Source organism: Corylus avellana, chromosome 1 (genome assembly GCF_965113065.1).
Source record: "Corylus avellana chromosome 1, dhCorAvel1.hap1.2, whole genome shotgun sequence".
NCBI classification, from domain to species: domain Eukaryota; kingdom Viridiplantae; phylum Streptophyta; class Magnoliopsida; order Fagales; family Betulaceae; genus Corylus; species Corylus avellana.
Window position 1 is genome coordinate 47,243,168 of NC_142490.1, and position 26,113 is coordinate 47,269,280.

Below are 26,113 nucleotides of genomic sequence, written 5' to 3' on the forward strand. Positions count from 1 at the left end.
GATACCAGGTCTGGACGCTGCCATGGATGCCAACACAGTTCCTTCATGGTCACGGACAATGAACCCAAATCCCATTCTGTTCCCATCGACGTCAAGGGCAGCATCCCAATTTATTTTGATAAAGCCTTCCTTTGGTTTAGCCCACTTCGTAGCAGCTGGTTCTGGCTGCTTAGCACTAGTGGTCCTCCTCCCAGCTTCTGCTTTATCAAAACTGTCAAGCTGGCCCATCGCTGTATTCATAAGGCTGTCCGGTGATGACAATTCCCCCCCAAAAACCAGGTTGTTACGCCTCAACCAAATGAGACGAGCCACGACTACAACCCTCTCCATCTCACCTGCATCCAATTTCTCCACCAAACTCAGAAATAGGGTCACAAAACCTACCTCCATTCTGGGGCACTTCTGGACCTTGTTGCTACATATAGCCCACACATCACGGGCTGCTTCACAGTTCCACAAAATATGCTCCACTGACTCCTCTTCTTGGCAGCAAATAGGGCATAGAGAGTCTTTCGTAACCCCTCTTTTATAAAGATTGAGCTTTGTTAGGTGTTCTCATGTGTTGTTTTGATCTTACGGGGATTTATTTAAAAAAAAAAAAAAAAAAAAAAAAAAATCAAGCTTACACTTACTTCACATGGTTTTTAGAAAATAATATTCACATAAGACCAGAGAACACTAAGACAACACTTAACATTTTCCAATTATTACAAGTATCGTTTTTCTACCCATTTTCACGTTGCATCGGAACTCCAAAATATATACATATATTATATGAGAAATCTCACCTTCCAGAATTCCGTCTAAATTTTGAAACATTAATTAAGTACCCCCCCCCCCCCCAAAAAAAAAAAAAAACCAAATAATTCCTTTACATGAGAAATCTGAATAAATGAGTCTATATATCCTATTATACAAAAAAAAAAAAAAAATGAATGGCTTCCACATTAATTCATGTGATAAGGAACGTGAAGATGGAGCTCTTTATTTTGAATATTGCTGCATCCTGCAGGGTTGTAATCACGTACGAGCAAGTTCACTTTTCTTTCATTAAGGACCACTGATAGCATGCATCATACTTGTTGGTGTGGTAGTCAAATTTACACAGTTGATCAGCTGTAACTCTGAGATAGCAAAAAGGGCAACGTTCATTATCTATCTCATAGCTGTAGACATCAAATGTGTGGTCGTTATTTGTCCACTGAAATCTACACTAGTAGTATAGCGTATTCCCCCAAACGTTTGGTTTGAAGTGAAACTGGAATTGTTCTTTCGGTTTGAGTTTTTGGACACCAAGGTTGACGTCCTTTGATTTACAGGTAAGGGTAAGAGAATATTGATGATTTGCACAGTTACCTTGCTATGTATAATGTATCCCAAAAAAGAAAAACTTGTTGTAGCAATATTAAACCCACATGAGTAGACAACATAAGCCACATTAGTAGCAGAGCGGATGAAACCATGTTGTTTGTCACTTTGTTTGTTTGTTGACTATGTTGGGTGACCTAATTTCAAATAGTCTCCCAGCACTATATATATATATCCAATTTAAAGGAAATATAAACGAGTCAACCTAGTCTACTTAATTACCAAAACAAATGGTGGGTAGTGGGTGAACGGTTAGATTAGATTCACATTTTCTAATTTAATACATATTCCAAAATAAAAATACTAGGAGTACTAACTTTTTTCTTCTAATATGTGTACTAACATGATGTGGAGCTTATTCATTGGTATTCGTAGCATTTTTCTTTATTAATTGTTTTGATCATCAGCTCTAATGAATCAGTTCTACATCATCTTAATACACATATTGCTAGTACATCATCTTAATACACATATTGCTAGTAAAAAAGTTAGTATCCCTAGCATTTCTCCTTCTAAAAACAAATATAATTTTTTAAACGTTTCTGTTGTAATTTGTTTCTCTATACAACTTTCATTAACCATTTATTTAATATTGCCTTTTTATATATAGATGAGAAAGATAAATGCTAGGGATACCAAATCTTTAACCAAGAGAGTCTTACCAAATTAATGTGTAGTTCATTCATTGGTACCCGTTACATTTATTTTAATTAATTATTTTGTTTATTTTCAATGAATAGCTACACATCAGTTTGGTAAGACTTTCTTAGTAAAAGATTTGATATCCCATTTCTCTATTAGAAAAAGAACTTGGATAAAGCAACCCAAAAGTTTGCGCTAATGGTGGACTTAGTTGTAAGGTGCTAGTGCAAAAACATTTTGGTATGAATAACATCAATATATAATCACTAAAAATTAATCATAAAAATGTAGGTTTTGTGCTAGTGCAATTATTATTATTTTATTTTAAGGGAAAGTTTATAATAAATCCCTGAGTCAACACGTGAAAACAAAAAACTCCCTCAACTTTTTTTTGAATTTTTATTTCCTGAGTCAATCGTAAAGATGTCATAAGCCATTCCGTTACATTTTCTTCAAAATGTAAGTACGAGGAAAAGTTTCACATCTTGAGTTAGCTTTTGGGGTTGAGAGAAGCCAAAGACCACCCAATATTGGTATCAAAGCCTAGGTTCAACCAAAAGTTTCGGTCCAATAGTCCACATGAGAAACATACTGTCTTCGATCCGACCCAGGGCTCCATGTGTGAGTGGGAGATTGTTCGGGTACTTATCCCACATTGGTTGTGGAAGGGGTTGATGGTCAATTTATAAGTGTAAGGGAAAATCTCATTTATTGAGCTAGTTTTTGGAGTTGAGAGAGGCTCAAAACACTAAACATTAATATTAAAGCCTAGGTTTAACCTACAAGTCTCAGCCCAACAGTCCACGGGAGAAACGAGGTATCTCTGCTTTGGCCAAGGGCCCGATGTGTGAGAGAGAAATTATTGGGATTATTCCACATCAATTGTGGAATGGGCTGATGGTCACTTTATAAGTGTGAAGGAAAGTCTCACTTTTTGAACTAGCTTTTGAGATTAAGAGAAGCCCAAGACCACTCAACAGTTTCCATTATATATATATATATATATGAGAAATCTCATGACCTTACAGAATAACATTTCCCATCGAAAGTTTGAAACAATAATTCAGCACCCCCCCCCACCCCCCACCCCCGGCCCAAAAAAAAAAAAAAACCAAATAATTCCTTTATATGAGAAATTTGAATAAATTAAATGACTATTATCCTCTTCAACAACAACAGAAAAAAAGAAAAAGGAAATCTGAATGGCTTTCATAATTCATGTAATAAGGAAGTACATGAAGATGGAGCTCTTTATTTTGAATATTGCTGCAGCCTGCATGCAGGGTTGTAATCACGTATGAGCAGGTTCAATTTTCAGATTGTTGCCTATTTCATTAATTTTCAGTTATTGCATGTATCATACTTCTTGGTATCGTAGATAAATTTACACAGTTGATCAGCAGTAACTCTGAGATAGTAGAAATGGCAACGACCACTATCTCTCTCATAGCTGTAGACATTAAATGTGTGGTCGTTATTTGTCCACTAAAATCTACAGTAGTATAGCATAGTCCCCCAAAAGTTTGGTTTGAAGTGAAACTAGAATTATTCTTTTGGTTTGAGTTTCTGGACACCGAGATTGGTGTCCTTTGATTGACAGGTAAGGGTAAGATCATCTTTCTCTAAAAGATTGATGATTTGCATGGTTACCTTGCTAAGTATCCCCATAAACGAACTTGTTGTAGCAATATTAAACCCACCATTAGACAACATAAGCCACATTAGTAGTAGCGTTACATTTCTTTTGCTGGCCGATGAAACCATCTTGTAATTGTTTGTTTGTTGATTATATTTGTTGGGTGGCTTTCAAATGGTCTCTCCGGCCATGCACTATATATATATAGCGGTGAAGGTGAAAACTAAAAACTATAGACTAAAGATGATGTGATGTATATATCCTATTTTAAGGAAATGTGAACTTGTCAAACTAGTCTACTTAATTAATTACCAAAAAAAAAAAGAATGTATATATCCTATTTATTATTTAAAGGAAATATGAATTAGTCAACCTAGTCTAGTTAATTAATTACCAAAAAAATGGTGGGTGGTACGCTAGATTCAATTTACATTTGTTAATTTAATACATATTCCAAAAACAAATACGCTTTTTTAAACGTTTTTGTTGTAATTTGTTTCTCTATATAACCTTGTTGATTAGTTCCCTAAGAGGTAGTCTAATCAGTTGGGTCTACGCCTAATGAAGTGAAGGTCAGTAATTCGAATTCTCGTTCTTCCTCTTGTGCGGACATATCAAATAAATATATATACAATCTTGATTAACCATTTATTTAATGTATATTGTTTTTTTATAGATGAGAAAATATAGAAGAAATAAAAATAAATAGAAAATACAAAAAAGAAAAAAAAAAAAAAAAAAAAATCCTAAGAGAGAATGCTATTAGAAACTTGGTTAAAGCAACGATTGGTGGACTTAGTTGAACTCGGTATGTGCCTTCCAATCATCAACACAGAGAGCAGTTTCACTTCCATAAAGCGTCCAATCAAGATCTTCCAGCACTAAACTTTGGAAAAAGAACTTCTGGAGCCGAGAGTTGCAAAGAATATCACCAAAACCTTGAGCAAAATGTGATACCTGTTCTGAGATAGATGTGACAAAGCGATGCTCAATAAGAAGTCTAACATATTCTTCTCTGTTCTTGCTGTTCACAACAATACTTTTCCCACCCTGGCAAAGCTCTACAACTCTTCTGGATCCTAACTCCTCAACTTCTCTAACAAATGTTAGTCCTAATGCATCTGCGTCAATAAAATCAGAATCCATCTCCAGAATCTGCTTGCAGCTATTATACAAGCATGGATCTGTATCCTTTATATCTTCCAAGGAAATGTACTTTCCAGCTAATTGCAAGAAGAAGGCACGATCAAAGACAATGCCTACTTGGACTTTGTGCATCAAAGCTAATGCAATTACCCGACCAGAGAACTTGAAATAGTCAAGGTGCAAGGGATCCACCTTAGCTGCACGCACAAGACAATGCATAAACTGATCATAATTCTCTTTGGAAAAAGGGATTCTTTGCCCCAAAAAAATTACTTACTAAAACAGAACATGAAATAATTTAAGAAGTCTCTAACATTCTAGCAGAAATAGAAGCATAATCCAGAAAGCTAAAAAGCAAGGAAATTCTGCATGATGATACAACTTCCAAAAACAGAGCAATACCAAACAGATTCCATGTCAGTTACCCTGCGATTGAACTGATATCACAATATCGAACAGCTTGTTCCAGAAATAATAGCTTTGCATGTGGAAAGGGGTCTATACGGTCTCATTCACAGTCAACGATTCTGTAGTTAGTTTGTACCATGCATCTATCTAGAGTACCCATGCCATTGTGATGTTGACCTTCCATAAAAATTTTCAGTACTTAAGGTGGCTGTATAGGAATTGAAAGCACATAATCTTCATCACGATAACCTTGCATTCTACATTGATTTTAGAATTTTTTTTCTATGTTTTTACATTACATGTACATATCATGTAATTGAACCTCTAGGGAGCTTCAACTATAACTTCCTTTTTTTTTTTATTAATAACTAATGTATATCATTAATAAGTGCAGAGGGTAACCTAATACACAAGATGTATACAAGAGATAATCCCCATTAATGACTAAAATAAGAGAAATCCACAAATTTATAAAAGTTAGAGAAATGTTAAATGGTATACACGCCAATCCATATATAAAGCATTTTGACCAGGATGTTCTATCGGCATAGGGCTCCACATGCCCCAACAAGCTCACTAGAACACCACCCTCATTGTCCAAATATAAAGTTAGAAGAAGATGATCAGTGGATTTCCCACTCCTCTTACATATGCAATACCATTCCCATTCCACTACTATTTTTTTTCATCAGGTTTACCAAGAGCTGCTGTCCTCACAAAGAAACTGACTCTCAATGGAACATTGACTTTCCTAATAGTCTTCCAAAAGATGAAACCCTCAAACTGGATAACCAAATACTATCCTCACCACCTTTTCTCAATCTGAGGAATTACAACAAATCAAAAAATGCAATCACCAAATCTACCTCCCAGTCATGTATAGATCTTAAAAGATATATTTCACTGAATATTTCCATTGGAAAACTCCTTATCCACAACCAACGCCTCGTTACAACGAGCAACACTAAACAACTCTGGAAAAAATTCCTTTAGTGGTTGATCCACACATCATAAATGATGTCAAAACCTAATCTTAGTTCCATCTACTTCATATATGACAAATATCGAAAAAACTCCTCACCCCCTCCTAATAAGTTTGTTTCCACACTCCAACTTCATAGGGTCCCTCTACCTCCTTAGAACACCAACCTCGCTCATACTATCATTTTTTTTTTTTGATAAGTACCTCTGCTCATACTATCATATTTTGCCTCGACTACCAACCTCCACAAAGCCTTCATCTCTCTCTTCTTCTTTTTTCAATAAGTAATTAAAAATCATTAAAAGCAAAAACCACTACTAATAACAAAGATGTGACTAATGTTTTTCCTGAGTTATGACAAATGATATCAAAATCAATCTAGTAACACCAAGTTGCATTGGGGCAATATGGCATGATGTAAGCCCTAATGTGAACGTTAGGGATTTTATTAAAGGAGATTGTGATAACCCAAAAAAATAATTCTCACATTGAGTGAGTGGATTGGATTATGAAGGTATTGTATGGGTGCTAGACCCTACATTAGTTCCTATTTAGATAAGACGAAGCTATATAAGTGACTCTACGAAGCTGCAATTACAACTTTGATTACTCATTTTGGGATAATAATGCAAATGTAACCAACGCTTTTCCTAAATCGTGACATTGATGCATCACTTTTGTGTATCAATAATCTATCATCTACCCCCAGTTTACATCAACTCATACCAGAACCAGTATATACTAAGAACCTCTCAAATAGTCATCACTATCATCTTTCAATCCTTCATCAACATAAAAAACCATAGCACCCAGCACTAAAAATAAAGGACTTCCACAGGACTCACATTTATATAATCGTCACTCTCCATATGATTCTAATCATCCATAGAACTTACGCATGAAAATGAATACAAAAGGATTCAACTTATCATAAACATCCCCATAATTAAAGCATGTTTGGGATTGGGTTGAGAAATAAAGCTTTTAAAGCCAGTAAGAGCTTTTTCCCAAAAGTTATTATTTATAAAAAAAAAAAAAGAGCTTTTTCTCAAAAGTGTGTTTTGGCCTTTTTTTATAGAGCAAAAAAGTCAAAATAAGTACTTTTTAAAATTTGTTTTTTACCAAAAAGACCAACTTTTTATGTACTAAAAATATTTTTTAAGCTCCTTAACGCAAATCCCAAATAGGTTTTTGGTCTCCTGGCTGCCGTACCAGTAGTAAGTCCAACTTCTCCATAAACTAACCATATATGTCAAACACACTCAGCTCCTGATAGACACCACTGAGCTAGATGAAGATTAACAAATAAGTATGACAATGATTTTATATGGTTCTATGGAATTATACATCATAAATCATCAAAAACTCTCTTATCGATACAACACCCCAGTAAAAAAAAGACTTGCTACTCTATTCGATAGACCAGTATCTGTATAACAACTGTAAATAAACTAGAACCGTTCTAAGAAATCAACTAAGCTCACTTCAGATTCAGCAGCCCCATAAAAAATAATTGGGATTACTTCCCTTAGAAAACCAAGGAATGTGGCAGCCCCACCTCCACAGCCATAGCATGGAGGAGTGCACAAATCTTCATTTTTAAGTGCTAAATTCTTCAATCTATACCCCATATCATATTTCAACAGGTTTAGCTCAATCACTTATCATGTAGTAACCCCCACCCCCCCCCCCCCAAAAAAAAAAAAAATCTATTAAAAGCCAACTGAAGTTTACCTGGACTTGGATAAAACCTTCTACGATCATACACCAGGACCTGTAGCTTCCTCATTTTTGAATTCCATAAAGAGACCAGCATGTAGAGCCTCAGCATCTGCCCGTGCTATATACTCAAACGATTCTGCAGGCAATTGAGACCTGTCAATGAGCATCTCATGCAGCTCCTCATAGTCTTCTTTTACCTCTGGAAACATCATCATCCCCAAATGCCTCCTAGATTCAAAATCAGTCACGTCCTTTCGCTCAAGAAGCCACTGATGATCATCAGTTCGCTTTGCATATCTGACAATCAGTGCACATAGCGAGGACTTTCCAAGCCTCAGAACTGTCCAAAATTCTTCTTCAGCGCCCTGATAAAGTTGGGAAATGCTATACAGCTCCTTCAATATGGCAAGATATTGAGACCAACCGGTATAAATATTCTCACCTTCCCCCTTGTGTTTTACAGCCAAGCACTCCTCCATCTTGTGGAGGCATTCCCCCATTCTCTTCAACAAATCAATAAACAAAAGATGAAGAAACTCAATCTCTTCCCCATAAAATGGATGCTTAGGCTCAGTACCACCCACCGACACAGGATTTGGACCCCGAAACCCAACTTGTTCTGTGATTGCAGTCCGCAGAGGGAGCAAGAAAGCAGCAAAATCGCGAACATCACCCAATTGTGGCCCCACGCCGGTGGGCGATTCCATACTCAAACCTAAGTCCTTAGACAACCTACTCGCCAGCTCACTAACAAACGGGAAAATCTCCTGCATCACAATCACTCCTTTAGAACTCTCCGGGGATCCAATCGATTCCAATAACGACCCAAGTGTACTCCGACACGATAAATACAAAGGATCCTCATTTGCAGCTCTTCTAAGCAACTTACAAAACTCTAAAGCTATAGGTGCACAATAATTACGATACTGTTTCGGCAACGAATTTCGACTTGAATTCAAAAAATGCCTAATTGAGCTATCCGCACAGTCTTTGTTACCTTTGATCGGCGACATATAGAGCATCACCAACGCCGCCGGAGCGGAAGACAATAAGAATATCTGTAAATGGCCGGAGGCCAATTGCTCCTCGTCCTTCGGCATCACTGAAAAGAAGTCCGTCATCCTGACTTTAATGTATTTCGCTGCCGAAGTGAACGGTCCCCCTCGGCAGAGACTGCACACCACTGAAACGATGTCGTTGATGACTTGCCAGGCGTGAGGGTGCTCGGTGCTGCGCATACGGCCAACCAATTGCAGTCCGGCGTCGTTTTGGATGTTGCACTCGCCGAGGGATCGCTCCGCCTGGAGCTGCCTTCCTCGGTATATCAGTCTCTGCTCGTGTACGGGAATCCCGGTCTGCAATTGGATTCGCTCGTGGAGTGATCGCACGGTGTCGTCCGTGTAAGCTTGGATTACCATAGTTTTCCCCTCGGAGATCATCCTTATGAAAAACTGTAACCGCGATGCGGGCTGAGTCAACTCGGCCTGGGCCGCGCACGCGCGCGAGGCCGATCGGGCATCGGGAACCCTAGGATTGAACTGAGAGGTGGTGGCGTTTGTGGCGGTGACGGCGTGGGATGGCGCGTCGGAAGAGGAGTGGACGGCGTTCGGTTCGTCTTTCCTCATTCTGACGGAGACAAACTCGGGGAAAAATGATAGGAACCAAGGGATCTATCACAAGAAATCAGAAAAATAACTAAAGAAAAGATAATATAACGATCACTTCGAACGGATCAGGCCTCCTATTCTTGCATTAAGTAAAGGTAATTTTCCTTGATGAATTTGCCATATGGCATCTACAGTTTTTATAGTGAAAAAATTAAGCTAAATATAAAAATACGAATTTACGAGTAATTAAGAAAATACGTAATTTGTAAGAAAACAATCTCTAAAAAGAAATTAACTTAACAACCAAGTCAAGCGTAGGGACCAAGCAAGGAGAGGATTCTAGAACCCTCAAGAATCCTATCATTCTCCCACCCTTAGAAACAACCTTGTCCTCAAGGTTGAATACTAAGAAAGTCTGGAAACTGTTCCTTGATGGTGTCGTAGAGCTCCCATGTGGCATTTGCTTGGGGTAGGCGGGCCCACTTGATGAGAACTTTGACGGCAGCTTGATTATGGCATTTGACAAGCCTACGATCCAGAATAGCAGCAGGTTGAGCACGGACTTCTTCAGTGGAGGTAATGTCAGGCAAATGTTGTTGGGAAAATACATTCATGTCCAACTTCTTTTTCAAGCAGGAAACATGGAAGACCGAATGGATCTTAGAGTCAAGTGGAAGATCGAGGCGATAGGCAACAGGACCAATGCGCTCCAAAACTTTATAGGGTCCGTAAAAACGTGGTGATAGCTTTAGGGACGAATGCACCTGGATGGAGATTTGGCGGTAAGGTTGTAGATGGAGGAAGACCCAATCACCAATGTTGAATTCACGTTCACTCCTATGCTTATCCGCCTAATGCTTCATGCGAGATTCGGCGGCGGTTAGGTTATCCTTGAGCAGTCGCAAAAGTTGGGTGCGATCGTGAAGAACACGGTCAACCTGATCCACCACTGACGAGCCTGTAGGGTAGGTTGGTAGTATCGGAGGAGGCCGCCCATAAACTGCTTCAAAGGGAGTCATCTTGGTAGCAAAGTGATAAGTTGTGTTATACCACCATTCGGCCCAGGGAAGCCATCGGACCAACTCCTTGGGCTTATCTCCTGTGAAACACCGCAAGTAGTACTTCAAACACCGATTCACTACCTCTGTTTGTCCATCGGTTTGGGGATGATAGGCGGTGCTCATCTTTAATTGGGTGCCCTGCAAACGGAAAAGCTCCTTCCAAAAGTTAGAAGTAAAAATCTTATCCCAATCACTTACTATCAACTGAGGAACTCCATGCACTTTGACAATGTTGTCCACAAAGAGCTGTGCAATAGTCAATACCGTGTAGGGATGGGCAACGAGACAGAAGTGAGCATACTTCGTTAGGCGATCCACCACAACAAAGATGGTGGTTTTACCATGGGAGGATGGTAAGCCATCGATGAAGTCCATAGAGATATCTATCCAAGCGTCAGCAAGAATTGGCAAGGGTTGTAGTGGTCCAGGGCTTGCTATTGTTTCGCCCTTCTGTCGTTGGCAAACTTCGCATTCAGCGACAAATTGCTTGATATCCTGCTTCATCCCCTTCCAATAAAAAATGCGAGAAATGCGCTTGTAGGTTCAAAGGAACCCGAAATGACCAGCACTAGGGGCTGCGTGTAATTCCTGCAAGATAACAGATTTGTGAGTGGAATTTGTAGCCAACATAATTCGCCCTTTGTAGCGGAGATGGTCCACAACCAATGAGTGATGTGGAACAGAGGAGGGATCGTGGGTCAATCGTTGAACAATCTTCTGGAGCTCAGGGTCACTTCGCTGCTCTTCCTTAATGAGCTCAAAAGTGGGCCATGTGGATGTAGAGAGACTATGGAGCTCGGCATGCTCTGGGAGGCGAGAGAGTGCATCGGCCACCAAATTCTCAACCGCTTTTTTGTAGACAATTTCATAGTCATATACCCAAGCAATTTGGTTACCCACTTATGTTGCTCCATAGAGGAGATTCGTTGTTCCAACAAATATTTCAGGCTGCGATGATCAGATCGTATTTGGAACCAACGGCCAATTAAGTAAGGTCTCCATTTGGTAACAGCATGGATGACAGCTAGCATCTCCTTGTCGTAGACAGACATGTTGAGGTGTAATGGTGGCAATGCCTTGCTGGTAAAGGCTAATGGTCGGCCCTCTTGCATAAGTACTGTGCCTATGCCAACACCTAAAGCATCACTCTTAATGACGAAGGTTTTAGTGAAATCTGGCAAGGCAAGCACTGGTGTTGTTGTCATAGCATGCTTGAGCTTGGAAAAAGCATCACCGGCCTCATCAGACCATTGGAAAGCTTCCTTCTTAAGCAAAGCTGTTAATGTGGCACTGATCTTACCGTAATCTCGAACAAACTTTCGGTAATAGCCTGTTAAACCCAAGAACCCTCGTAGAGCTTTAATTGTCTTCAGAACGGGCCATGCTACCATGACTTGAATCTTAGAAGGATCTGCCGCTACACCGTCTTTGGACACAATGTGGCCAAGGTATTCTACTACAGAGCTTGCAAAACTGCACTTGGACTTCTTCTCAAAGAGGGAATGTTGCCGAAGCAAGGAAAATACAGCTCGTAGATGACATAGATGATCCTTAGGAGAAGAACTATAAATGAGTATATCATCAAAAAAGATTAAAACAAACTTACGTAAATAAGGTCGAAATATGTCATTCATAAGACTCTGGAATGTTGATGGCGCGTTGGTCAAGCCAAAGGGCATTACCAAGAATTCATAGTGCCCATCATGAGTCTGGAAGGCTGTCTTCGGTACATCTTCATCATGGACTCGAATTTGATGGTAGCCCGAGCGAAGATCTAATTTAGAAAACAGTTGTGCGCCACCCAATTCATCAAGTAATTCATCTATTACAGGACTAGGATACTTATCTTTAATAGTGATGTCGTTTAAAGCCCGATAATCCACGCACATCCGCCAAGTCGCATATTTCTTCCGTACGAGTAACACAGGGGAAGAATAAGGGCTGACGCTGGGTCTAATGATGCCGGCATCACGCATCTCTTGTACGATCCATTCTATTTCTGCTTTCTGAAAGTGAGGGTAGCGGTAAGGGCGTACATTAGTAGGTGCACTCCTGGGCATAAGAGGAATCCAATGATCATGTGACCGTTGGGGCAGCAGCCCATTGGGTTAGCAAAGATATCAACAAATTCCGATAGCAATGGTGCTAATGCTGAACTAGAGTCTTCATGTATTTCTGCAGCTTCACTTTTTAATTGTAACAAGTACCCATTGCAGGACTTCTTCAAGATTCGTTTCATCCGGTGGCTACTGATAGAAGTGATGAAGTGACCACGTTTCCCACGAAATATCACTCTGTTCCCATTCAATGTAAACTTCATGGTTAACTTGGAGAAGTTCCATAGCACATCTCCAAGAGTCCTTAACCATTCGATTCCCAAGACCACCTCATAATCACCAAGAGGTAATAAGTACAAATCAGCTCGCAGCTCGTGATCTTGCACAATCAACTTGACATTTGAGGATTTACTTTTGCAAGTAAGGGTGCCCCTATTTGCCAATTTAACTTCAAACGGCTCACAAGGCTCCATATGGATTGAGAGTCTTTGAGCAATACCTTCATTGAGAAAGTTATTGGTGCTACCTGTGTCAATTAACACTGTAACAGGCTGCCGTTTGAGGAGGCCACTAACCTTCATGGTTTGCGGGTTTGAATAGCCGGCCAAGGCATGTACAGTATAAGTCACCTCACCTTCATCACCAACATCGTCATCGTTTTCTTGCTCGGATTCCTCATTGTCAACTTGCTTCACCGCTGGTTCGACCATCAAGAGTTTTCCCTATTTGGACACGTGCCCTCGATGCCATTTCTCATCGCAATGCCAGCAAAGCCCTTTTGTTGTTTTTTCTTTAAGTTCTTCTTGGGTCAAACGGGCAGTTTTCCGCGTCGGTGCTGAGGAAGAACCACCACCCCCATTGACCAGCTTACTTGACGCCCGAGTCGTTCTGCGTGTCTTTTCACTGAGCTTTTCTTCTTGTATGCGTGCAAAGGAAAATGGAGCTACTATGGTCCTTGGCCGATAGGTCTTAACTTCTCTCCTGATATCAGATCGGAGACCCTCCACAAAGGTATCGATCAGTTGTCGTTCAAACCAATCGCGAGCACGGTTGGCCAAGCGCTCAAATCGGCTTTGATATTCGCTAACGGAGGAAGTTTGTCGGATTTTAGCTAACTCACCATCAACATCTTCAAAAGCGGAAGGGCCAAACCGGACAAGAAGACCTTCCACAAATGCTGCCCAAGGGGGTGTTCCACAGCTTGCTCCAAACCAATCATACCATTGAACAGCTTCACCTTCAAGATGGATAGATGCAATCTCAACTCTAGAAGTTTTCGGCGTTCCATAGAAACGAAAAAATCGTTCCGCTCTGGACACCCAACCGGATGGATCATCTTCGTCCCAACAAGGAAAGTCCATCTTCATGCGCGGAAAGTTGTGTTCATGAATGTGGTTACGTGTTGCAGGAGGGGTCGGTGGTGGAGAAGGTCCCACACTGTGCTCCTCTTGGATGATTTATGAAATAAGCTCCTTCAACTGTTGTAAAAACCCCGAGTCAAACTGTTTCTCCAATAAAGTCTCCTCCTTGTGGGTTGGCTTGCTACCGGATGCCATCGAATAAGCTGCCAAGTCAGAAATTCCTAACACTCGATTTTGGTGGCGTGTGTAGGGCATATAATTTTTTTTTTTTTTGCCCTTATACAAAATAGGCTATCCTCAGAATAACAAATTCAGGGCTAAGGTTATCTTAAACACGTATCCAAACAGTGCAATTCTACTACTAAACCAGAATAAATACAAGGACTTAAAGGAGGATAGGTATACCCTTGGAATGGAATAGGGATGGACTAGAGTTCACCTGGATTGGTCTTAGCCTATGCCCCAAACACACTTTATCTTCTCCAATCAAACCTTTCAGCAACCTAGATTCACGCCCCCAAAATGCATAGCCACACCAGAATTTGTCTCCAAACACTTCACAACTCTTCAATCACCACACGACAGTGTAGGAATTGGCAACAGAAGTATAAACGTCACAATGGAGGAAAAAAAAAATTTCTAGCAATCAACGGAACCTCCCAAGAACGAATGCTCTGATACCAAATGATAGGATCCAAGGGATCTATCACAAGAAATCAGAAAAATATCTAAAGAAAAGATAATATAATGATCACTTCGAAGGGATCAGGCCTCCTGTTCTTGCATTAAGCAAAGGTAATTTTGCTTGATGAATTTGCCATACAGCATCTAAAATTTTTATAGAGGAAAAATTAAGCTCAATATGGAAATACGAATTCAAGAGTAATTAAAAAAATACATAACTTGCAAGAAAACAATCTCTAAAAGGAAATTAACTTAGCAACCAAGCCAAGCGTAGGGACCAAGCAAAGAGAGGATTCTAGAACCCTTAAGAATCCTATCAAAAACGTCGTCGTTCTCGTCGTCACCATAATCGGCCAGTTTGGGTTTTGACGAGAGCCGCGGCTGATCGATGGCTGTAATGATCGCGTTGATGGTTGTGGTGGTGGTGTAGGTTGGGCCGGTGCGCTGGGGGATGCAATCGATGGTAGGGGTTTGCACAAGAGACATTTACGGTGGGGCCATCGACGCCAGTGGAGGAGTAGTCAAAGGTACGGTGCAGGAGAGCACATGGAAAAGCTTAGCCAAGGGGAAAACCTAGAGAGAATTCTCTCTCGGAGAGAGGAAATGATAGAGAGGATTTTATCGGAATTGCCATCTGGCCCTTTTGTTTCACAGCCGTCTTCAGAAAGACTGTCATCTTATGCTATTGTGTATTTTATGAGAATTGCTACACTTACAAACAAGTTGTCCCGAATCTTGTTCCCGACTGATGTGGTAGTAGTTAAGTAAACTATAGTTAAGTTTTTTTAATTTTTTTTTAATAAAAAGTAAACCCACCCACCTACCCCAATGACTCCACTTACGAAGCTTTTGCCAAAAAGTATATTTTGACTTAAAAACTCTTTTTTTTTTTTTTTTTTATTGAAATAAAACTAAAATACTTCTATTCTTATAACACAGTTATACAGTCCGTAGACAAAGTAGCCAATATCTCACCCTTGCAATGTCAAATTATGGCCCTAATACCTATCTTTATTTACAATTATCCACAATCACATCCCAATTAACCTTCACAAATCCTCTTATACGACCTTGTCATCTCAAGTATTTTTATGATCCACTTTTGCCCTTTGCTTGTTGTTGGGATTTAGCACTATGAAAAGTCATGAGGGATTTAGCACTTACGACTCGTAGGATAGGATGGCTGAGGATTTCCCATGAACTACCACACTTCGATGCATCCACCATTGCCATGAGCTCCAAGTCGTCAATCTCCAATTCTTGTTGGAGGATCTTTACAATGGCCACAGAATCCTCATGCTCTATACATTTTTTTTTGGATCTTTTAACACACATGCTCTATACATCCTTAGCAGCCTAATAGCCCCACAAAATGTGCCTTGTAGTCTTTGTCACGAGTCCACATAATGGGCATAGAGGGTCTTCTGTGATGTTTCTTTTGAACAAATATGCTTTGGTTGGTAGCGCATTTATGTAAACCCTCCACATAAACACCTTAACAGTTTGAGGAACTTGCATTTTCGAGGGACTCTTCCGTAGTAAGCGGTGTTGTCTTTTACGTGAACACTTTTTTTTTTTTTTTTTTCCAATGCTATCCTATCAATTTGTATGTGGTAGGCACTTTGCATTGTGAATTTTCCGTTCACAATAACACTCCAAATCTATCTATCACTATTATTATTGAACCCAAGAAGGATTTGACAAATGATATCGCCGACCCAATGAGCATCAAGAACTGACCTAGATGAAAAATACCTTGTGGACAAATATTGAAAGAACAGTACGTAAGAGGTGAAAGAACACTACAATTTTTTTTTTCTTGGTTCTTACTAAATTACTAATCAGCCACGAGTCCCATTTTCTATTTCTTTTTTATCTCTTCCTTTCAAAACATATTACATCTTAAACAATGCGAATTACAAAGGGGAATGTTATAATATATGTATATAATTATATATATGAATATATAATATATGTTGGAGAGAAAAATAGCTCGCTAAAAGCGAGGTGAGGGCTCTCCCGTAGTAGGTCGCTCAAAGCCCCCTTCACCTGGCAGACATGTTTCGGAAGGCCTACTGAGCACATCCCATTTATTGCGCCATTCCCGTCATTCGTGGATACCACTGCACGTGGACCTGACTCAAGCACACTTCGCCCATGACGAAAAAGGGGCCCACAGCAAGGCCAAACCACGCTTGTCTAGCCACAAGGACACTTCAAGAAGGATGTCCAACCTGACAGTCGCATGTCCCTGCACCACCAAATAAAAGATTTCGACCATCCCTTGTAGGATATTGCACTGTGTACACATATGCAAAACGTGCAGTAGTCAGATATATGCATGTATATATGTAAAATGTGCATCCCTAATGAGATAGAGAAATTCTTTGAAAAACTAAGTACTGGTTCGGATTGACTCTCTCCCTTACTTCCTCTACTGTTCTACGTTCAAATTTCTCTCCAATTGTAAATGGGATCCCGGCATTCCCCATCACTTTAAAAACAGTTTAAGTTCTTTCGGGTAACCGAAAACTATGTTAACAATATAAGAGAAATCTTACCTTACAGAATAACATTCTCCATCGAAAGTTTGAAACATTAATTAAGCCCCCCGAAAAAAATAAAACCAAATAATTACTTTATATGAGAAATCTGAATAAATGACTCTTATCCTATTTAACAACAAAAAAAAGAAATCTGAATAGCTTTCACAATTCACGTAATAAAGAAGTACGTGAAGATGGAGTCTTTATTTTGAATATTGCTGCAACCTGCATGCAGGGTTGTAATCACGTACGAGCAAGTTCACTTTTCAAATTGTTGCATATTTCATTAATTTCCAATCATTGCATGTATCATACTTCTTGGTGTCGTAGTTAAATTTACACAATTGATCAGCGGTAACTCTGAGATAGCAGAAACGGCAACGATCACTATCTCTCTCATAGCTGTAGACATTAAACGTGTGGTCGTTATTTGTCCATTGAAATCTACAGTAGTATAGCGTAGTCCCCCAAAAGTTTGGTTTGAAGTGAAACTGAAATTGTTCTTTTGGTTTGAGTTTTTGGACGCCAAGATTGGTGTCCTTTGATTGACAGATAAGGGTAAGATCATCTTTCTCTAAAAGATTGATGATTTGCACGGTTACCTTGCTATGTATCCCCCAAATCGAACTTGCTGTAGCAATATTAAACCCACCACTAGATAACATAAGCCACATTAGTAGCAGCGTTACATTTCTTCTGCCATCCGATGAAACCATCTTGTAACTGTTTGTTTGTTTGTTGATTATATCTGTTGGGTGGCTTTCAAATGGTCTCTCTGGCCATGCACTATAAATATATAGCGGTGAAGGTGAAAATTGAAAACTATAGACTAAAGACAATGTGATGTATATATCCTATTTAAAGGAAATGTGAACTAGTCAACCTAGTCTAGTTAATTAATTACCAAAAAAATGGTGGGTGGTACACTAGATTAGATTTACATTTGCTAATTTAATACATATTTCAAAAACAAATACGTTTTTTTAAATATTTTGGTTGTAATTTGTTTCTCTATACAACTACTACAAAAATCGTAGTTTTTTTTTTTACCAGCCATTTTTGACGTGTCAATGGCATTGACACGTCAAAAAACTGACGTGTCTCAACGGTTAAAAGGGTTTTGACGTTCCAGTTTTACCACGTCAAAATTTTTTGACGTGGTGAAAATGCCACGTCAATATATATATATATATTAAATTATTCGGGTTTATACCCAGATTTACGTATTAACTTATATCTAATATATCCAATGCATTCAATATCCAATAGGACCAGTACATTCAATATCCAATATCCAATATTCAATACATTCAATTCAATTCAATCCAATATCTACATTTACATTATCCAATACATTCAATTTAATCCAATATCTACATTTAAATTATCCAATACATTCAATTCAATTCAATCAAATTTCTACATTTACATCCAATTAATCCAATACATCCAACAACATCTCCAATATATCCAACACATCCAATACATCAAATACATCCAATTAATCCAATATATCCAATTAATCAAATACATCAAACATATTATACAACCCCATTTCAAATATATCAAATACATCCAATTAATCCAATACATCAAACATATCCAATACATCCAATTAATCCAATACATCAAACATATCCAATACATCCAACCCAATACACCAATTCAATATGAAATTCCAACACAAATTAATTAAACAAAATTTCAACACATATACTATGTTCCAACACAACACAACACAAAACAAATATATACATCGAAAATACGTTCCAACACTACAAATATCTACATTGAAAATACATTCCATCACAACATCTAACAAATATATAATCAAACTATCTCTGTTCCAACTACTCTCAACAAACATATAGCAAACTATATGTTTGTTATACATAGTAACAAAATATATATACAAACAAATACATCAACAAATAGTAACAAAATATATATACAAATAGCGATGAGAAACCATGTGCTCAGTCCAAGTCAACATAGTCATCCCCCAATGCCTAGCTTGCATTACCTGCAAATGAGTTGTGAAATAATGATAATTAATAAAAAAAATTCAAAACACAGATATACAGTGATGTAAATATACGTTAGTTCTAAAATGAACCACGAGAACAATGTGTTGCTAACTGAGAATTTTGAGGAGACACAATTCTAACAATTAAAGTGATCGATGCGGGCTATAGTTATGTTAACCGAAAAATAACAAAAACAACATAAATATAGCATTACCTCTATTAGGCGTGGATCCAGATGTCAACACGAGCATGGCCTCAAGCTGGCAGAAACGGGCCTCAAAGATGGCAGAAACGGGCCTCAAAGATGGCATCTTTCTCTACTATCTGAGCTTTTTATTCTTCAATCTATTTGACCATCTCATCCATCGCACATCTTTGTTATGTCCACTCATTTTCAAGTTCTCTAATCCTATCCGTCATCTATGAGAATGAGGAGTTCTCAGGATTCTGAGATCGTGTTTGGGACGGTGTATAATACGAATATATGTTGCCCCACACAAGTAAAACATTCGGACCCACCTGTCTGACCCTGCCAGCGTACTTAGGCAGTCAGGTTTATTTCATGCACTTGAGCATACGCATCATTCGGTGTCCACCGTACCGTCCCTTCAGTCATGCTCGATGTCGATGTCGGGTAAGTGGGTATCAATTCCTTCATACTCTCCTGTACGTTAAATAACAAGTTAGTATCTCATATAAAGAAGGTTAATCATAAATAATTTATCAAAATATATATATCGGTGAGTACTTACACACCCTGACCACTTCATTTGAATAGTCATCATCCTTCTTCGTGTGTGTCGAGATGTAAGCTTGTACTCAAGTCGGAGTAGTGTTCAAAGATAAGGTCTGCATAAAAAAAATATCATCAAAAAAAAAAAAAATAAATATATGGTTATATATATGCGGTAAATTAGACAAAGACCTCTTTATGTGTCGCCCTAGCAAAGCTCATCGACCCGGTGCAGTGAGATGTGTTGTTTTATGCTCGAAATGCCTTCATGTAGGTAGCATACTCCTACACAAATATCATTATTAATATGTTAGCCCTAACACAATTACAAATAATGAAACTACACAATTACAAATAATGAAACTACACAATTACAATTAATGAAACTACATTCATGACCTACCTGATTCTTCGGATCGTACAATTTATCTAACAACACATCCAAGTCGTATGCGTTGTATTTCGAAATGGCATCTTGACCCATTCTTGCCTTCATGATGTCAGGAGTATCACCCGGCTGAATTTTTATTACTTCTTTCACTGAGTGTCTCCAACTCTTCAATTTTAGGCTCATATCTCAGAACGCGTCTTTTTTAATCACATCGAGATTGTACTCAAGCGGGATGTACAAGTTAAAAAAGTAAGGTTAATAATTCACACATTAACAGCGTTTGACATAATAAAATACACATGCTAAAATATAACAGAATGTACACACATACCATCAAGGCGTCCCATATATCCTCCTTCATACAGGGCAGTACCTACGTCCAGTCGTCCCGCAATCTAACATAATTTTCGCTCTTTGTTATGTTGTAGGTCGTCCTCCAAAATTTCATCCCGCTAAATCCTACGGGCTGCCACACTCTATTGTACTCGCACACGACCTTTTGCCCGATGGAGACATCCCACGTTTTGTTTGATGGTTTAATGGTCACCACGTGAATAGGGGTGCGCCCGTCTCGATTGATGCCTAACACATTAATAATTATTGATGTTAATTATTTGCAATTCAATAGTAACTACATAACTTATATATGTATTCAATATTGATATTTGAATCATATATACTTACTTATTGTCCGAAGCAGCGACTGACCAACACATCTGGAGCAGGGTCATCGGGCTGCGACTCATGCGTGGCACCTATCCCATCATCCACGTCCGCCGGTCCTTGTGTCTCGCTGTCCTCTGGTTGCGATGGCTCACTATAGTTCAAACATGTGTTCTCGTCCAGGGGGGGGGGGGGGAGAATAACCGCTCTACATGGCCATGTGAACATATCTCTAATTCGCTCATCATAGGCAGTGGACTAGGCATATGAAACTCTTACTCCGTGTCGTATGAAGACGGTTGAGATTGATACCCCATCTGGGACCCTTCCACATGTTCTGGAAGTACTGGTCTACACCCCTGGTTGTCTACCTGTGGTAACCTCCATCGTCTACTCTTCCTCCTAGTACCCATATCAACCTGTGAAACACATCACGTACCCAATTAATTATGTATACAATAGATAAAATATGCACCACAATTACCAATCAATGTAGAAAGAAATAAAAGAAAACATGTCAATTAATGTGAACTACATATATAATTTATTTTTTTGAACCACATACAATTATATTAGATCTAAGTCTGGTCGGACGTAGTCAATGTCATCCTGCGGATCCGCTTCATTATTGCTGCTTAATAGGAGCGACTCACACTTGTGGTAGTTGGCACATTCATTATCAGGACCTTCACCTTGACCAATGTCGTATACATTTCTAAGTTTAGTCCTTACAACACAAGCCCAATCAGGGTCCCTTTCATCTTCGACGTAAAAGATTTAGTCAACTTGTGACATTAACACATAAGGCTCATCAGTGATTTGTTAGCCCCTGTAGACAAGGTTTTTAAAGCTGACAAGCATCATGCCATACTCATGTACCTTGTATCCCTTATCACTCATGTTGTCCCCCCAATCACATTTGAACATAACGTACTTGGTCCTGTTGAAGTACTCCACCTTAATTACTTTTGTTAACTTCCCATAGTACCTTTTGCCATAAACAGTCGGTATGCATACGCCGCTGTTCTGCGTTCTCTTTCTGGCACGCACATGACGGAAAGGGGGCCCACAACAAGGCCAGACCACGTTTGTCTAGCCACAAGGGCACTTGTATGAGAAGGATGTCCAACCTAACATGCACATGTCCCTGCACCACCAAATAAAAGATTTCGACCATCCCTTATAGGATATTGCATTGTGTACACATATGCAAAACGTGCGGTAGTTAGATATATGCATGTATATATGTAAAATATGCATCCCTAATGAGATAGAGGAATTATTTGAAAAACTAAGTTCTGGTTTTGATTGACTCTCTCCCTTACTTCCTCTACTATTTTACATAGGGGTGTCAATGCGGGCGGTTAAAAATCACCCGCTAACCGCTTAACCATATTAACTGCTAACTACCTAGCGGTTAGCGGTTATTGGGTTTACTAACCGCTAACCGCCTTTTTATACAATATATTTTTATAATTATAATTATAAAAATATTTATACATATAACATAATCACTTGATCATTAAATCACAATTTTTTTAAAAAATAATTAAATCACAATTTGAGTATTAATATATTATCACTATAATTTATATGATTATATCATATGATCAATTGATCATTAAATTATTTGATTATATAACAACAAATTATACATATATAATATGACATAGCTCATAACTATACCAATTCATACTAATACAACAATTAAATATCTAAAGACTTATTTTCAATGTATGTTATAAACTTATAAGTCTATATAAGTCTACATATGTATATAAATAATATAAATGTATAATATCAATACTTAATCATATGATTCAATGACAATTCAAATACTTTATTCAAGACTTCAAGTGAATCATATTATGATTCGTATAATATCAAATTAAGTAATTGACATTGGATTAAACAATAACCAATGTGTTACTTGTAAACACAATTTAAGTATTAATGTATTATCATTATATATTGTGGCAATTGTTTGAATTCTGAACTTTTTTTTATACGTTGTGTTGATTTTTTTTTTTTTAATATGTTGTTGTTGTTTTTTTTTTTTTTTTAAAAAAAAAAAAAAGTTAATCGGTTATGATTTAATATTTAAGGAAATTTTTTTAAAGTACAAGTAAATGTAAATTTTGGGTCAAATATTTTTGATTTTTCAATATGGGCTCTTTTATAGCAATTGGGCCCAAGAAGACACTATATATATATATATAATGAGGGTAAAAAAAAGAAGACCAAAAAGGCCCAAAAAGTCCAAAAAAAAGAAGCCCAAAAAGCCCAATTTTGAAAAAACGGTTAGCGAGCGGTTATCTATTCACTAACCGCCTTGGCACCCCTAGTTTTACGTTCAAATTTCTCTCCAATTGTAAATGGGATCCCGACATTCCCCATCACCTTAAAAACAGTTCAAATTGTCCAGGGTAACCGAAAACTGTGTTATATATATATATATATATATATATATATATATATATATATATATATATATATATATATATATGAGAAATCTCACCTTACAGAATAACATTGATTAAGCGCCCCCCACCCAAAAAAAAAAGAAAGAAACCAAATAATTCCTTTATATGAGAAATCTGAATAAATTACTCTTATCCTATTCAACAACAAAAAAAGAAATCTAAATGGCTTTCACAATTCACGTAATAAGGAAGTATGTGAAGATGGAGCTCTTTATTTTGAATATTGCTGCAGCGTACATGCAGGGTTGTAATCACGTACAAGCAGGTTCACCTTCCAGATTGTTGCCTATTTCATTAATTTCCAGTTATTGCATGTATCATACTTCTTGGTGTTGTAGTTAAATTTACACAATTGATCAGCGGTAACTCTGAGATAGCAGAAACGGCAACGACCACTATCTCTCTCATAGCTGTAGACATTAAACGTGTGGTCGTTATTTGTCCACTGAAATCTACAATAGTATAGCGTAGTCCCCCAAAAGTTTGGTTTGAAGTGAAATTAGAATTGTTCTTTTGGTTTGAGTTTCTGCACACCAAGATTGGTGTCCTTTGATTGACAGGCAAGGGTAAGATCATCTTTCTCTAAAAGATTGATGATTTGCACGGTTACCTTGCTATGTATCCCCCAAATCGAACCTGCTGTAGCAATATTAAACCCACCACTAGACAACATAAGCCACATTCGTAGCAGCGTTACATTTCTTCTGCCAGTTGATGAAACCATCTTGTAATTGTTTGTTTGTTTGTTGATTATATCTGTTAGGTGGCTTTCAAATGGTCTCTCCGGCCATGCACTATATATGTATAGCGGTGAAGGTGAAAACTGAAAACTATAGACTAAAGATGATGTGATGTATATATATCCTATTTTAAGGAAATGTGAACTAGTCAAACTAGTCTACTTAATTAATTACCAAAAAAATGGATGTATATATCCTATTTATTATTTAAAGGAAATGTGAACTAGTCAACCTAGTCTAGTTAATTAATTACCAAAAAAATGGTGGGTGATACGCTAGCTTAGATTTACATTTGCTAATTTAATACATATTCCAAAAACAAATACGCTTTTTTAAACGTTTTTATTGTAATTTGTTTCTCTATACAACCTTGTTGATTAGTCCCCTAAAATGTAGCTCAATCAGTTGGGTCCACGCCTAATGAAGTGGAAGTCACTAGTTCGAATCCTCATTCTCCCTCTTGTGCGGACATACGCTTTTTTAAACATTTTTATTGTAATTTGTTTCTCTATACAACCTTGTTGATTAGTTCCCTAAAAGGTAGCTCAATTTGGGTCCACGCCTAATGGAGTGAAAATCACTAGTTCGAATCCTCATTCTCCCTCTTGTGCGGACATGTCAAATATATATATACATAACCTTGATTAACCATTTATTTAATATATATTGTTTTTTTAATAGATGAGAAAATATAGAAGAAATAAAAAAAAAATAGAAAAAAAAAATCTAAGAGAGAATGCGATTAGAAAACTTGGTTAAAGCAACGATTGGTGGACTTAGTTGTAACGTACCCCGGCCAGCCTATTAGGAGTTAGGATTAGCCTATTAGGTTTGTTAACTTGCTGAGGCCTCGCCGAAGGAGGCATACACAACAAAGGCATCAATCTTCCCATCTTAGATTCTCTCTATTAGGATAGAAACAACTCAATCTTGTGTACTTATCTTAAATCAAAGAAAGGATTCTATCTCATATGATATGGCAAGAGATTGACAATTTAAACTATTACAACTTTTTTATTTACGCCACCAAACATAAAAAAATGGCCTTTGTATACTTTAAACCATCCTTTCGTGAAAAAATGACACTCGCTCTGAGTTAGACGTTAAAATGAATGGAGAAGTGGTGACCGCATTTATATATTTCTTCCCATATTACCTTCGGTTTTACTTTTGAAATATCATAATTGCCCCATTATAATTATTAAAAGAGTAATGTTGTATACTACATTTTTATCCCACGACTATTCTACAATATTGATATGGTAATCCCAATTAACCCATGAATTTTTTTATTTTTTTTTTATTTTTAATAATGACTTATGAAAGAGTTCGTTAGAACTGTCACAGTATTGTGAGATAAAAATATAATTTTTAGCCTTATTTTTACATTTAATTGACATGGATCTATAGCAGGAGGTGATTGCCAGACCTTAAACCATCCAAATCTAGACTATCATGAGCAACAACTAAAATCTGTCATTAAAAAAATTAGGCATAAGCATAGCCTTTAGAGGCTAGAGCAATGTAAAAGCAATTTTAACGCAGCAAAGACATCAACATAGAAGTTGAAGCGGCACAACTATGACAAAACGCTAGATTCCATTTAATAGACGTTAGATTCCATTTTAATAGGTGTTTGGAATAACCTGGACCGTGGGTTACGTATTAATTTATTTGTGCTTAACAATTCAGATAATTATAAGGGACGTTCAAGCTTGTAACGAAGCCTAGTACCAATAGTCGCATAAATCATACTTGCCGGTGCCGGAGTTATGTTAACATGGACCAGAAGTATAAACCATCCATGAGCAATGACGGCAATCATCCGTTTAGATAATCTTTGTTTATCAAGTTTA

At 37.9% G+C, this 26,113-nt stretch overlaps 1 protein-coding gene and 1 pseudogene across 2 annotated transcripts; both read right to left on the reverse strand.

Moving 5' to 3' along the window:
- Positions 1-4,282: 4,282 nt before the first annotated feature.
- On the reverse strand, positions 4,283-9,625 carry LOC132170172 (E3 ubiquitin-protein ligase UPL5 pseudogene; annotated as a pseudogene). The gene is made up of 2 exons (XR_015909776.1): positions 7,917-9,625; positions 4,283-4,989 (listed from the first exon to the last, which is right to left on the reverse strand). The product of XR_015909776.1 is annotated as an E3 ubiquitin-protein ligase UPL5 pseudogene (transcript).
- A 3,726-nt stretch (positions 9,626-13,351) lies between these two features.
- LOC148589972 (uncharacterized) lies at positions 13,352-13,996 on the reverse strand. Its single transcript, XM_088515955.1, has one exon. The coding sequence runs from the start codon at positions 13,994-13,996 to the stop codon at positions 13,352-13,354; it is 645 nt and encodes a 214-aa protein (XP_088372081.1).
- Positions 13,997-26,113: the final 12,117 nt, after the last annotated feature.